At 50.7% G+C, this 14,047-nt stretch overlaps 5 protein-coding genes across 5 annotated transcripts; 2 read left to right on the forward strand and 3 right to left on the reverse strand.

Moving 5' to 3' along the window:
• Positions 1–679: 679 nt before the first annotated feature.
• On the forward strand, positions 680–2,319 carry BO87DRAFT_343517 (putative isomerase YbhE). Its single transcript, XM_025620785.1, has 3 exons — positions 680–1,219; positions 1,271–1,763; positions 1,837–2,319. The coding sequence occupies exons 1-3, from the start codon at positions 837–839 to the stop codon at positions 2,155–2,157; spliced, it is 1,197 nt and encodes a 398-aa protein (XP_025475431.1). The 5' UTR covers positions 680–836; the 3' UTR covers positions 2,158–2,319.
• Positions 2,320–2,428: 109 nt separating this feature from the next.
• BO87DRAFT_343518 (transcription factor domain-containing protein) lies at positions 2,429–5,110 on the reverse strand. The gene is made up of 3 exons (XM_025620786.1): positions 4,979–5,110; positions 4,874–4,928; positions 2,429–4,811 (listed from the first exon to the last, which is right to left on the reverse strand). The coding sequence occupies exons 1-3, from the start codon at positions 5,064–5,066 to the stop codon at positions 2,672–2,674; spliced, it is 2,283 nt and encodes a 760-aa protein (XP_025475432.1). The 5' UTR covers positions 5,067–5,110; the 3' UTR covers positions 2,429–2,671.
• Positions 5,111–5,530: 420 nt separating this feature from the next.
• Positions 5,531–6,956, reverse strand: BO87DRAFT_446684 (uncharacterized protein; the record flags this gene model as incomplete). Its single annotated transcript, XM_025628241.1, has 1 exon — positions 5,531–6,956. One exon carries the CDS (start codon positions 6,954–6,956, stop codon positions 5,910–5,912), a length of 1,047 nt encoding a protein of 348 aa, XP_025475433.1. The 3' UTR covers positions 5,531–5,909.
• Positions 6,957–9,625: 2,669 nt separating this feature from the next.
• BO87DRAFT_380118 (MFS transporter) lies at positions 9,626–12,123 on the forward strand. Its single transcript, XM_025624227.1, has 8 exons — positions 9,626–10,488; positions 10,536–10,613; positions 10,667–11,086; positions 11,136–11,285; positions 11,335–11,643; positions 11,703–11,797; positions 11,851–11,928; positions 11,977–12,123. Exons 1-8 carry the CDS (start codon positions 9,987–9,989, stop codon positions 11,989–11,991), a joined length of 1,647 nt encoding a protein of 548 aa, XP_025475434.1. The 5' UTR covers positions 9,626–9,986; the 3' UTR covers positions 11,992–12,123.
• Positions 12,124–12,320: 197 nt separating this feature from the next.
• Positions 12,321–13,550, reverse strand: BO87DRAFT_380119 (TauD/TfdA family dioxygenase). The gene is made up of 3 exons (XM_025624228.1): positions 13,443–13,550; positions 12,812–13,391; positions 12,321–12,761 (listed from the first exon to the last, which is right to left on the reverse strand). Exons 1-3 carry the CDS (start codon positions 13,534–13,536, stop codon positions 12,326–12,328), a joined length of 1,110 nt encoding a protein of 369 aa, XP_025475435.1. The 5' UTR covers positions 13,537–13,550; the 3' UTR covers positions 12,321–12,325.
• Positions 13,551–14,047: the final 497 nt, after the last annotated feature.

Consider the following 14,047-nt stretch of genomic DNA (forward strand, 5'->3'; position numbering starts at 1 on the left):
AGATAGGCAGCCTCGTGGATGAGGAACTATACGAATCCTAGACGCAAATCATCGTGGCGCCAAGGGCTACCGACTTTCGGCATGCCGAGAACACCGAATTCTAAGTTCTACCCTTCCCGATTCGTACTCCGGTCAACCCTCGCCAAGTGCACAAACCATAGGGTCCTCGTCATGCTTTCAATGGAAAGCCTATAGTGTTTGGCATGTTCTCCACGGGGAGAGGGGCAATTGGAGAGTTTATTTGGACAGCCTGCCCACGTGCGAACTCACCACCAAGGTCAAGAAAGGCAGTATCGGTTTCAGGGTGATCAAACTAACCAGTCTTCAGGTACCTGCAGTGTCCCGTGCACAGTATGATCTACGGACCGTCAGCGGGAACCATGGATCGTACTCATAATGCCGGTAGGTGGGCCAAGATGATGTACACGAGAGCATAGCATCCGCGCCCAGAAACGCCGTCGGAAAGTAGTAGCCAGCCGAGCGCCAATTAGAGGGTCAGTTAGGGCCATGAAGGAAGGGGCTGTCTCAGCGTGGAGACTCTGCTATTCCTGCTTGGCAATAGTGCAAATATTCTTCACGAGGTCTGCAGCCAAGACATAGGCAGCCAGTTCTAGTTAAAACCGGCGCTTATCACTCAGACACTCCCTCGGGTTCTGGAACTCACCTGCTTGCAAATCACCTCGTTTACCAATCCCGCCGTGTCCAGACTCTCTCCTTCAACAAGGTCGTTGACAAATTCCACCACCCAATTCTTCAGCCAGATCAAGTGAAATCCGATCACTTATCAGTGGGCATTGTTCTTGCTGTAGAGATACGAGCTGCGTATCCCTGTCACCATGAAATTCAGTGTTGTGCCCCTCCTTTTCGGAGCAACCTCCGCCGTTGCCTCCAGACTTTATGCTGCCTCGTATGCAGGCACCGTGACCACCTTGTCCTTGTCCCAATCATCCAAAGGACAGTATGAGTTGGAAACAGTGGCCCAGTCCACTGACTGTGGTACCAACCCGTCTTGGCTGATGCTGGACCACGACAACCATGTCCTGTACTGCCTGGACGAAGCTGTTGACTTGGCCAACGGTACCCTGACCTCCTTTGCCATCCGACCTAATGGCACCCTATCCAAGGTGGTACAGCTGGAGACCATCGCCGGCCCGGTCATGTCGCAGTTCTATTCGGCACCGGGAGTGCCACACCGCAAGTTCTTCGCCGTGGCTCATTAGTAGGTCGATCCTCCCATCTCTACCACTACACTATTAACCTCTCATCACAGTGAGGGATCCGCTGTCACCAGCTACTCCCTTGACCCCGTCAGCGGTGTCTTCAACCGCTCCCAAACCTTTACCTACACCTTGCCCGCTCCCGGTCCCGTCGCAGACAGACAGGATGCACCCCACTCCCACGGTGTTGTCGTCGACCCGACAGGACGGTTCGTCCTCGTGCCGGACCTCGGTGCTGACCTGATTCGCATCTTCCTCATCAACCCTTCTACAGGCCTCCTTGAACCCCAAGCTCCCCTCGTAGCGGCACCTGGCTCCGGTCCTCGTCACGGTGTCTTCTGGACACCTGCGGGAACCACCGCCAAGCAGGCCAAGCACGAAGATGTCGTGTTCTACCTGACATCAGAACTGAACAACCACGTCACCGGTTACAAAGTGACGTATCCATCCAACGGAACCATCTCCTTCACGGAAATCTATACCGCCAACTCATACGGCGGTGCTGTGCCCCCCAATGGTTCCAAGGTCGCCGAGATTGCCATTTCCGTAAGTCCAAATCACACCTACCCCTTACTTGGTTGCAAGGAGCAACTAGCTAACGACTGTCTTCCACATATAGCCCCAAAACAACCGCCTCGTCGTCAGCAACCGCGACGACAATACCTTCGGCACCAACAATGATTCTATCGCCGTCTTTAACTGCGCTGATGAGACCGGCAGCCGTCCTACCAACGTCACCTTTGGTGGTCTATACCCCGCTTACGGGCCGTCGCCGCGCCAGTTTGAGATGTCGGCGCGCAACGAGATGATTGCCGAGGCGTTGCAAAACTCCCATGCGGTGGGTGTGACGAGGTGGAATGGAAAGACTGGAAAGCCGGTGCCGCTTGTTGCCTATAAGTCTCTGGTTGGTGAGGTTGTCTCTGTTGTTTGGGATGAGTAGGCAATGCCATAGGTGGTTAGTAGTTTTGTGTCTGTGGGATAGCTCTTAGTCGGATGTAGTGTTTTTGGGGGGGGGGCTGGCTGCGAAGGATCTACTCCTGTCGTTGATTGACTTTCTTTTTTGGTGAATGGGTCAGCAGTGGTTCTGTCGGACTGATACGAGTAGTAGGAATAAACGACAAGTTAATGTCATTAAGAGGTCTTGTAGCAAAAGAAAGCTCGTAGGCAATCATAACCCATTTCGCGTAATCCTAATGAAATATCTGAACTTGGGGAGGCTCAATTGGAGCTGGTTAGAATATAAGGCAGGGGTATATACAGTAAGGGCATTCTGCCCACGGTCGCCACGAGGTGCGACCTTTATAAGCTTTATAATTTTTCTTCGCACACATTCCATGCGGTCATCGCCAGAATCCACCGGCCACAGCGCGAAATCTTTCTTCTCAAAAGTGTTGCTAGCAAGTCCGACTCCCTAGTAATCACCTCAAAGGTGGATGCCACAGAGAATACCACGCTCACTCATCACTCTCTAGAATATCAGCATATCTGTTAAGAGAACTTCCAATCAGATTCACCAACTGCCAGATATAATCTGCCGTAAACAGCCTGGCCCATAACCTGGTGACAGTAGCACTGAGACGAGTGTTATTCGCAAGCAGCCAATCACGTGATACTCCATGCTGAGCTTCCATGACCATTTCCAGCACGAATTCCAGTAATTTGTTTTCTTGTTCAGTCAAACTCGGCTCTGGATTCGGGATCGTTGCCACCTCAAGCCACTTGGCGAGTAGCACAGCACATTCCAAGGAGCATAACGCGTACTGGTTTGACCATGATACGACGAGGGTACGCGCGACGTAGTTGATGCCCAGTTTAATGGGCGTACTAAGTGCATGGGCGCAGTGTAACGCAGCTCGAGTGAGACGGTCGCTCCTCTGTACGGATAGGTTATTCTTGAGCGAACGGGCAACCTCATCCGGGTTCCATGTTTCCAGTCGACGGGCGGAGCTGAAATCAGCGTTTAATCGGATATACGCCAGACGGAGGAGGGCAGTAGACGTGAAGGACACTGGACCATGGGGGTTGAAAGGATCGATTGAGGATTCTTGGTTGTGCTCCCAGCATTGACACCAAAGTTCCAGAGCTTGCTCTAAAGATGTGATCACGGACGAAGACAGAAAGCTTCCGTTGGAGACAGGGAGCCTGCTAGCCTTCTGAATTAACCAGATGTTCTGGATCATTGCGTGGATGAGCACGTATCCTCCCAGAGAAGAGAAACTGTCCAAGCTGGTCTTGGCTGCACCGGTGTGAGTGAACAATGAGTTCATCGCATCCTGTAATTTTGGTTCCCCACGACTCTGGCTGCGCTCTTCCAGCCACTGAGCTGCGCTGGTTGCTGTCCATTCTCGCTCGGTGCAGGGTAAGTCCAGCGTCAGCTCCTCGGTTAGAATCAGCGGCGGAATATCAAATACGATCGTGTGGACACTAAAGAAACAGAACACAATAAGCTTTGTCCGTTTGACCATCTCATAGCGGATCCAGCTTTCCCATGACCCATCTTGAGCCGGTAAGTCATTGAGTCCTCCTTGCCGAAGAAGAGTCTCCATGAAACTTCGAATATACAATGCTTCGTGATGAGGGGGGTCGCGCTCGAACCAACACGAAACAGATATAAGCAGCAATAGCGCCTGCACCGTCTCAATGATATCCTGGCCTCTTGACACCGGGTCCACCGGACCCTCGGTCTGCGGACTTAAACATCCCCATTGCAGGTCCCTTCGGACATGTTCAAGGGTCACAGCCTTGGCCACTTTGTAGAGGCTCATGCTTGTTTCGGGTTCGCGGCAGTATTGGGCACCCACGGAAGCCATACCGAAGATTAGATGCAGAGGCAATGAATCAACGTCGAGGGTGGGTGGATGCATGAAAGGATAATGACAGTGAAAGTTGGTCATATAAGCGCTGATGCATCTGGAGAGAGCATGTCGAGATGGTGTGTAGGGATTTGGGACAACATTTGAGTAACTCGATAACTCGGCGACGATGCGATCACGGCATTGCGCGGTAACCGAGATAGGTGCACTCGGGTCGCGGGTCTTGTAAGGCGTATGAGCTCCTTCGGGCTGAAGAGAAGGTAGCTGTGTTCCATGTCTAGGAAGGATTGAGCTGGAGGGGGTCGTAACCTCATTGTTGGTCTTCGCAACAGGTTGGCTGTACTCTGATGCGGAGTCGAAGTGAAACGCGGGGAATAGTGGAAGGGGCTGATAGGTAGGTGAGAATGGATGGCTGGGAAGCGGGATACTGTCGAGGAAGGTCGTGAAATCATCGCCGTCGTAAGAGGTTGCCGGTCCGTAACCGACGAATGGCTCACTGAAGCCAGCGGACCCTGGAGGTCCTTGTCCGGATGGATTGGAAGTGGCTATCGGATGGCCCTGCACTGAGGCAGCCAGGCCGGGAGTAAACTGCTCGTGAGGACCTGGGAGTATGGCCTGTGGGCCTGGTATGGTGGCAGGAGTAGGGTGGTCAGTTACTGCTGAGGCCAGGACACTAAGGCCATCAAAGACTTGGGGAGAAGCCACGGAAGGCGATGATGTTGTTCCTTGGCCAGGAGCGGTGTCACTGTGGGCCAGACGTTCATGGCGGGCCAGGAGGTCTCTGTGGGAGAGATTACTCAGTAAATGCGGGTGGAGAAGTTCAATAGGGGAAATTTGCCGTACTTTCGCGTGAACGACTTGGGGCATTGAGTGCAGAGATACGGCTTCTCCTTCGTGTCTGGGGAATTGGGGTCAATAGGAATCTCCAAATATGGGCGGGGATCATACGCGACCGATCATGGCGTTGGAGATGTTCCAACCGAGCAAAGGTTCGGGAACATCGCTGGCATTGATATTGCTTGGAAGGCTTCACCATCACTGGGCCGGTGATTAGCCCGCTGAAGAGTTGCACAACAGGCAGGTTAACTAGCTCGAGGTGATGGTGGTGATGATGCATTGCAGCTGAGAATCGCAAAGCAACCCAACCGAGTGCCAAGCCTCGGCTAGAATGCCGACACCCGGAGGCAGACTTGCCGTTTTGGGTTACTCTGCGGCCTCGGGGAGGATGGGCGCCACTCCGGGTGGGTTTGATCTTATCGCATCTACTACAAGATAGGACTATAAAAAACATCTATAGTGTAACCTGGTATATGTGTAACATTTATGGGCTTATAGGGTATCTGTTGCTTAATGTACAAAGCCTGTTTAGGAAAGCCAGTATATACTGTGTAGTAATCATAATTTTTGTCGAGGGTGGTGTGCCACTGCCGAGATATATTTCTTCCCGTTCCCATACACATAGTGTTCGATCGTTCTCCTGCGCTTCCGGGTCATTGTTATGAAAGGTTGGCACGGAAAATGATCTGAGACCTCCCGATTCAAATTTATATTTCAGATATGTGGCTCATCACAGGAACGTTAGGTACGCTCTTCTTTGTCTGAGCAGAATTTCCGGACCTGCTTGGTCTTTCTAGGAGCGCTCTCTTAGCGCCCTTTTGTCTGCATAAACCAAGACGAAGATATCTGGGTGTCATGAGGTATCTAATTTGTAGGTGGCATCTGGACGACTGTTACAATTTTATTGAACAGTCCACTGTCTGAGTGAGACTAAACACCAGAATCAACCGGGACCCCCCAAGAAATCATTCGATATTCCTAGCGCTTTTTGCTCCAAGATAGCTGTCAGAATACCGTTTTGGACCTGCCCAGAGACAGCTCCTTATGTTGGACGCACTGAACCCCGATCTTGTGGGGATCCGCTGGAATCCGATTGCTTCCTGGTATATTGTATGATCTTGGACATTTTCTTCTCAGCGGAGATAGTGAAGTCGCGTCTCACTCTGCTGGCCACGCTAGCCCAAGCGCAATGCCTAGGATGGAGATGGCGGGCAGAAGTAGTATTGGGCTCAGTTTGTTGGTTCATATCCCAAAGATTCCTCGACGAACTGTCTACATCCAAGTTGCCCGAATTCGATGTGTGAGAGTGGTACACGAATGTGACCAGTTGGTTTAGGATGTCGAACTCGAGCTTCAGCTTGACACTGTAAATGAATCCCTTGACTGCCGTTTGCGCTGCATACCGACCAACCCATTCAAGGACCAGAATCGCCGTGTCCAAAAATATGACAATGATATTCATGAGAATCAGGTGTAGCATCAGCCTCCGCGCAGCCTCTCGGTGTGACCCTTCTAAGACCTCATCTTCCGAGCGAAGCAATCTGAACGTCTCGTATACGTAGACGCCGGATATGATGGATTCCTGAATGAAGAACACCGTCACTTGGATTCGTTCGTATATGGCGTATGGTAGTACGAATCTGTCAGAGGTCGAGGAATTCGCGCCGTAGCATAGAATAACAGTTGGTAGTTGTAATAAGATGACATCGCAGATGATCATTCCGAGGATGAACCGGAGCATGATATGATGCCGCACGACGAGATGAAGACGAGAGTACAACACCATCGACTGGCCGGTGACCATCGCACACCAGCCGACCACGATCAGCGTGACATAGAAGTAGGAGATGGCATTGTCGACAAGGTTAAAGTCTTTGAGGATAAATCCGATGGAGTAGATGGCGATGCCCCAAGTAGCCACAACGAAGCTCCAGAAGTAGAGCCCCTTGCGGCGCTTGAACGTCAGCAAGAGGATGAAGGTTAGCTCCACGACATTGTAGAGAGCGATGGAGAGGAAGGAGGTGATGACGTAGGTAACGGGACGTGACAGCTGGGAGCCCACTCTGCTCCCTATGTCATCAAGCCACATGTTGTTTGCAGAGAGCAACAAGCTGTTAGCTCTCTCGATTGCAAGATCTCTCCATCTGTGCCCGGTAGAAGGTTATCACGAAGAAATGTCTGCCATAGTATTTCCTGTATATCTAGGATGGACGGATCATAGATTTATTGCTTCTTGTCCTGTTTAAACCTGTCAGAAAATTTCAGAGGGCCTGATAGGCCATTTTGTGTCGTTGTTCCTTGGCTTCAGCGAAGCTTTTGATATGGTTCCAGCCCAGGAAGGTTGAACAGCAGTGCAGGAGTGGCAGAAGATCGGTGACAACTAGATTTACCAAACTAACGTAGGCCCATTTCACAATGGGTTTTCTCGGTTTACCCAGGTCACTTAGAACTGGAAATCTCAATTACCATAGGTCTTTCAGTGCAAAGACATTTGTGTGATGGACAGCGCTTGGTTTGTGCATAATGCATACACTCGATCTACCTTCTCCTTTCTACCAGTCTCATCTACAATTCTCAAACATTCTTTTGGCACATATTCTCATGCAGAAAGAAACGCATAATGTATCCGTCAATTAATGCATCGCAATCTTCATCGTCACATACGATCTAAATCGCAGAATGACACTGCCACATTGCCTCAGGTGGGGGATGTCTCGTACCCATGGTGAGACTTTCGGAACCACAGGATTAACTTCTTAGCATGTCCTCAATTCGGCCCCCCCAGATACTTTAATTCGCCCCATATTGAAAGGGGAGGTTTTCGGTCGGCCTTGAGGCATACCAAAGACTTCATGACGGTAGAAAATGCATAATGGCTGTCGACTATTAACAATATTCCACATTCCAGATGAAGTTCTCGTTCATCGATTATCAAATCTGACTTGGCCAGGACGTGGAATTGGTGCTCGATATTGTCTACAGCATCCCGCGTGGGATCATGACAGCGCGGGATAGAATTCGCCACCATAAAGTCTATTCGTGATGTCAGTGAACCATAACATTCACACCTAGTGAGAATTAACCAATTATGTAGGTTGCTTTCAGTGTGCTGGCGACTCAGTACTCAAGTAGCTTTTCACTTAGTATGCTAATATTATACAGAACCATGGGCAGCCTGAGCAACGACCGATTTCCATTTGAGTAACATATAGGCAAAGCTGCTGCCAAGCAAGGCCGTAGCTAGTCGTCTTGCGGGGTTTTGTGCGAAGCATATATAGTGCAACATAATTTACAGCGTACGAACTGTTTAAGAAATACAAGGAATCGCCGTGTTGAAGCTATTGGTTGTCCTTACAGGCTATGGGTATGGATCACTCACCTGAGCACTCAGTTTGTCTTCGGATATTATGCGGGCATATTTACATGTCCATATTGCTTTTACAAAAATTCAGCTAATCAGAAAGTGTAACAGGCTTGTACAGCCTGATTTACCCTGACAGCAGAATATATTCACCAGTAGTTCGTATGCTACTGTCCCTGAAGCACCACTAGGACAGACGCTTGAGTGGGCTACTTCATAAATGAAGAATATATTACGGAACAAAATCTTAGAGTACCTCATGGCTGCGTTTGGGTGTCAGTAAATGATTGCTTTCCATGCTTCGCTCTTCTGATGGGTTGACTGTTGAGCAAGACGCAGTATGACATAGCATCTGGTTCACGGAGATACTACAGGTCATGGAGCATGAAGACATTAACCACAGCGGTTACTTTTGTTTCAGAAAAAGCATGTTGCACAGACAATTCGGACTTGGAATGCACTTCCGACAGCCTTTCCACATACCAAGGTCAGACACAATACAGCCAAGAATGTCCCGTCCCTTTTAGAAAGGTAGACACCCGCGAAAAGCGCCCTCCAACTCAGATGCTCTGGACTCCTCTGGGCGCAAACAGTCGGTGGGAGGAGCTGCAGGATGTAAGCTAATTGACGCATCCACCGCATCCCCTCGGAGGTGAAGGGATGCACCATTGTCCTTGGCATTTCTCACGGCCAGGACGCAATGCATAGCTCATTCGTGCCCAAGGAAACGCAGACAGCTCTCGGTAGACCTGGCCAGTGAGCAATAGAGGCTAGGAAGATATCATGTGTCGACACTTTACCCCGTAGTTGAATAGCAGGTGTGTACTGAGTAGACTTGTCTTATCCGAGGGGCTTTAGCGCTAAAGTGGTCGAAGTTTTACCGACACACTGCGGAGAACGCCCTGTGTAGTTGTTTCGAATCCTTATCAGCCACGCGACACAAACTTCAGAATCGATCTATCAGTTGCAGGCTGCAGCTTTGAGAGCACCATGGTCCGGAGTTGTAACGCATCTCCCCGAACGGCACATGGCCCTAGATGGGCCCATGAGCTAATAGAATCGGATCTCCATCAAGAAATCGGAGGAACATGTGGCCCTGTGCAGGGATGCGTCAACAATGGTTAAAAAGATGAAGACTAGGGTAGGGCTCAGTTAAGATACGTAGAAATAGAAACATATCGGCCGATTCCCCAAACTTCCCCAACTTTCTGCATCGGCAAATGGCATATCGATGAGTCAGGAAAGGGAATGTTTATGTGATTTTGTCTCCAAATTGGAGAAGCCGAAGTGGGGAACGCCGGGGTTTTCACGCCAAAATTTCAGGGCCCCGGTCGCAGTGCGTCAGCTTGCAGCCACTAAACAACTAGTTTCTGATTTCTCTGGCGTGGAAAACACTCCTAATTCAGAAACTCCATGTCGATTCTTTGAAGCATAGTGCTCTGTCCTGCATGTAAACTCAGCTTTAGCCTCGGGAGCCATTGCCGAGGGAATACTTTCAAGTGCGGTTATAGGGCGTGGCGACCCGTCGATCGCAGCGGCTTTCACAACCTACCATCTAGTGGAATCAAAGTAATCAATCCTTCGACGTTGATAATCAACTTTTCTCCAAATTGGTCCCATCGGCACTAAACTCCCGCGCTGGCTGGAACGCTGGATCGTCATCCTCTTAAAAGGGCCCTGTCCCGGCGCCAGTAATGGCACACACAATTTCTGCATCGAGCAATAATAGCCTCACAGCCAGAGCAGCCTGTTGCGGGAATGCATACTCACGAGGCCCCTTCTCCGAGTGAGTCGGGCTCCGCAGATACCGTCTACTCCCCCGAGTTGGATCGCCCTATCGACCCCTTCTTCAGTCATGAAAAGGATGCCGCCGCGCAGGAGATCGAATACCTCTACCTCGAGCTGGAAACACACTTACCGACACCGTTAATCACTGCACCCCCGGGCCCCGGTCAATCGCCCCCTCCCGAACCCCCGAGTCTCGAGAAATATACCTCCCCGTTCCTCTGGCCGAAATGGCGCAAGTGGATGATGACCTGGATTGCGTGCGCAGTGACCGCACTGGCTGGTTATTCGGCAGGCGAGGTGAACCCAGCATCGACGGAGCTGACGGCGGAGTGGGGGATCAGTGCGGTGGTATACAATTTGAGCATCACGATTTTCTGTGTCGGTTTTGCGCTGGCCCCGATGGTTCTGGCGCCCTTTTCGGAAATTAATGGTCGGCGACCCATTTTTGTCGCAAGTGGTGTGCTTTTTACTGGTATGCGATTCGCGCCCGTGGATCCCGATGGAAGCTGACAGGAATAGCTTGCATTATTGCTTGCGGAGGCACGCATGTTTTCGCAGGACTTATTATTGCGCGACTGTTTCAGGGTGTGGGTGCATGTATGTACAGACGGGGAAGATCATACCGTGGATGCGTAGCTAACTGGCGACAGCGACCTTTTCGACCATGGTTGGTGGTGTGATTAGCGACATTTTCCATGCCGAGGAACGCAATACCCCTATGGCTTTGTTCTCCGGTGCCGCGCTCTTTGGAACCGGACTGGCGCCCTTATGCTCCAGTGCGATCGTAGCGCACACTTCCTGGCGCTGGATTTACTGGTCGCATGCCATCGTGTCAGCTTTCTTCGTGGTGGTCATCTATTTCTTTTTTAAAGAGACACGCGGAAGTGTTCTCTTGAGCCGCAAAGCAAAGGCTGTGAACAACTACTATGAGCAGCTCGAGGCTGCTGGGCACTTCGGAGTCATCATGGGCGAGAAGAACGAGGCCAAACGGATCAGATGGAAAGTGAAGAGTGACGAGCAGCGCGAGTCTCTCTTGCAGATGATAAGCATTTCCTGCTATCGTCCATTTCGTAAGTACCATGTTCCACAGCTTAGGGATCAGGACTGATGTAGTTTCAGACATGCTTTTCACAGAACCTGTGGTCTTCTTTTTCTCCCTCTGGGTGTCGTTCAGCTGGGCTGTTCTGTACCTGCAGTTCGGTTCCATTCCATTGGTTTTCAAGACCAATCACCATTTCACTACCGAGCAGACCGGAGCTGTCTTTGCCTGTATGATTGCCCTTCCTATCTTTAACCTACCAGTTGCTAACGTCACCAGCTATGTGTGTTGGTGCCATTATTATCACGATCGTCAGTATCCTGCAAGACAAGATCGCCAACAAGTACGGATTTCTCCCCAAGAAACCCGAGGCTCGACTGTACTTTGTCTGCATTGAATCCATCCTGATGCCCATCGGACTGTTTTGGTTTGGCTGGACTTCATACTCGTCTGTTCCATGGATTGTCCCGACTCTGGCAATTGCCTGCGCTACCATGGGAATCTTCGCGGTCTACCTGGCCGTGTTCAACTACCTGGCGGATACCTACCACCGGTATGCCAGTTCTGCGATTGCAGCTCAGTCGTGCTGTAAGTCTTACTCCTAATACAAAACCCCCGGATCAAAGGCAACATGCTGACTCGAACAGGCCGAAACCTGCTGGGTGGTGTCTTCCCTCTTGTCACCAATGCCATGTTCACCAACCTTGGATATCCTGGAGCATCGAGTCTCCTTGGTGGAATTGTAAGTTGTGTCTGAGATCCAGTAGTGTCCGTGTGTGATTCTAATTAGTATAGGGCCTTCTTCTGACCCTAGTACCGTGGGTCCTTGTCTTCTACGGCGGTCGGATCCGCGCGAAGAGCAAGCTCGCAAGTGTAAGTTCACATCCCTTTTAAGGCTATTTACCAAGCTAACAATAATAGGAACTTGCGCGCTAGAAAAAAAAGGATGGATGGATGAGCGATGATAGATGATAGACGATAGACGATGGATGTGCATAAAAGTAAAAGTGAACATACCTAATAGTAATTAGACAGGCAGTTATATACCCAATGCATGTATACCTTCACAACAGGTCTCTTTCGTGTTCTTCTCGATGGGTGGATCCATAACCGGAATACATGGGATGAGCTACTTGGTGGCAGGCGCGTTGAAGGACATTCGCCGTCGTATACCTGCCCAAAGAGAGCAACACCAAACCACCACCACAAGCATACGTATCAATTTCGAGAGTCATGAGATTAATATCATTGATTTATTTAAGTCTATTGATCATGCCTCGTACGCCTGTGGCGCCTCTCCCGCCGCCAGGTTGCATTGCCGGAACAGTCGCACTTCATCCTTGCCAAACGCTCCAACCACCGAATGGATGACTCCCCGATTGTTGAACAGCACCAGATCGCCCTCCTCCCAGTCATGCGGATACACATGAGGAGGGCTGATCGCTGGGCGCTGCAGTTTGTACACAATCTCTCGCACGCGAGTCAGATCATCAATCACGGTGCCATCCTTGCGGTGGATTTTGCGCACCGCAGACGGGTGGATTTGAAGGGCAGGCTTGCCCGTCAAGGGGTTCTTCCATACCATGGGCAAGACTTGGATTTTGGATTCATCGATAGGAGGTAGGTCAGACAAAGGCAGTTCCTTGTCCTCGGAGTAGAGACCGAGACCAGTGGGAAGAGCACGAGCGGAGCTCATCCAGATGTAACTGTTCATGTCAGTGGACTTCACAATCATGGCAGGACTAGCTAAACATACGGGTGGGGCGCATATTCCACGCGACTCGTAAGCGCAAACTGCTTGTCCTCGTCCGAGAGCATCTCAAACATTCTTTCGCCGCTGACAAATGCCGTCGTTCCCAAAGGCACGTCCAGCGTCTCGTTTGAACCGTCGTCATACCGCAATGTCTGTCTCCGGCCCTTGGGGACGCGCACTGCCAACAAAGTCGTGACATTAGGTGGGTAAAAATCATACAGGGCTGCATCGATGTGCCAGCGGTAGAAGCGGGTGAAATCATAGTCCTCCTCGTCGGGAATAGCGTCGCGGTGGAATGTGCGATGGTGGGGGTGTTTCAGCTGGATATTGGTGAGGCCCTCGTAAGCCTCCACGAAACCATGGCCGATCACCTGGACCTGAGGCTGATGAGGAACGGTCTTAAGGTCGGGATGCAGAATGCTCCGTTTCGCATCAAGGGTCTTTCCGTGGCCGTACTGCGAGGCGGCCGGGTCGAATCGACGGGTAAGCTCGTATTGTGCTTTCGGGGAGAGGTGGTGTTGGTTTTTCACCACCACCACGAGGTTCTCGTACAGCGCTCTGCGAATGACGCTGAAGTCGTCATCTAACAAGTATCAGCAGCGGTTCCAATGGCATCGCAATTAGCTGATCCTACCGGTCAAGTTCTCGAGGTCGATATTCTCGACAATAGCTCCGAAATCAATATCGGAGCCCGGAGGCGGAGGTAGTGAGTGAACTGTAGGAGCCATTGTGCAAATCTCTCAGAAGCGATCCGGATTCTAGCACAATTGCGAGCCATGGACAATGGTTAAATAGCTGTCGCATTCCCCACGCCTCCATCGGCATCGGGCAGTCCCGGTCGCGGAAGAGGCCGATCGTTCTATCTTATCGCTGTCTTATCGCGCCTTATCAATCAGTCTCTCTTGGGCCATCAGCAAGGGGGAATCAATCATTGATTGATTAACTGATTGATCGACGGAATGAGAATAGCTTGTTTTAGTCATGGCTCCATATGATGTCAGGCAACAGGCCAGGGAAGTCATGTGCTGTTAACGGGGCAACATTCGACAGTGATGGCCAACTAGGTCCGAAATTGCCATACGCGTCTGCTAAGGCTCATGGTAAGTAGGACGGAGTCAGATAATGTCTGTAAAACCCCTTTTTCTTTGACCAACTGAGCATACGAATCTTCATGATTCCAGTTTCTCAGGTAATCTGGGATGTCTGGCTACCCCTGTGGTGTCTGTTCATCACGACCAG

This window comes from Aspergillus neoniger, assembly GCF_003184625.1.
Source record: "Aspergillus neoniger CBS 115656 unplaced genomic scaffold BO87scaffold_41, whole genome shotgun sequence".
NCBI classification, from domain to species: Eukaryota; Fungi; Ascomycota; class Eurotiomycetes; order Eurotiales; family Aspergillaceae; genus Aspergillus; species Aspergillus neoniger.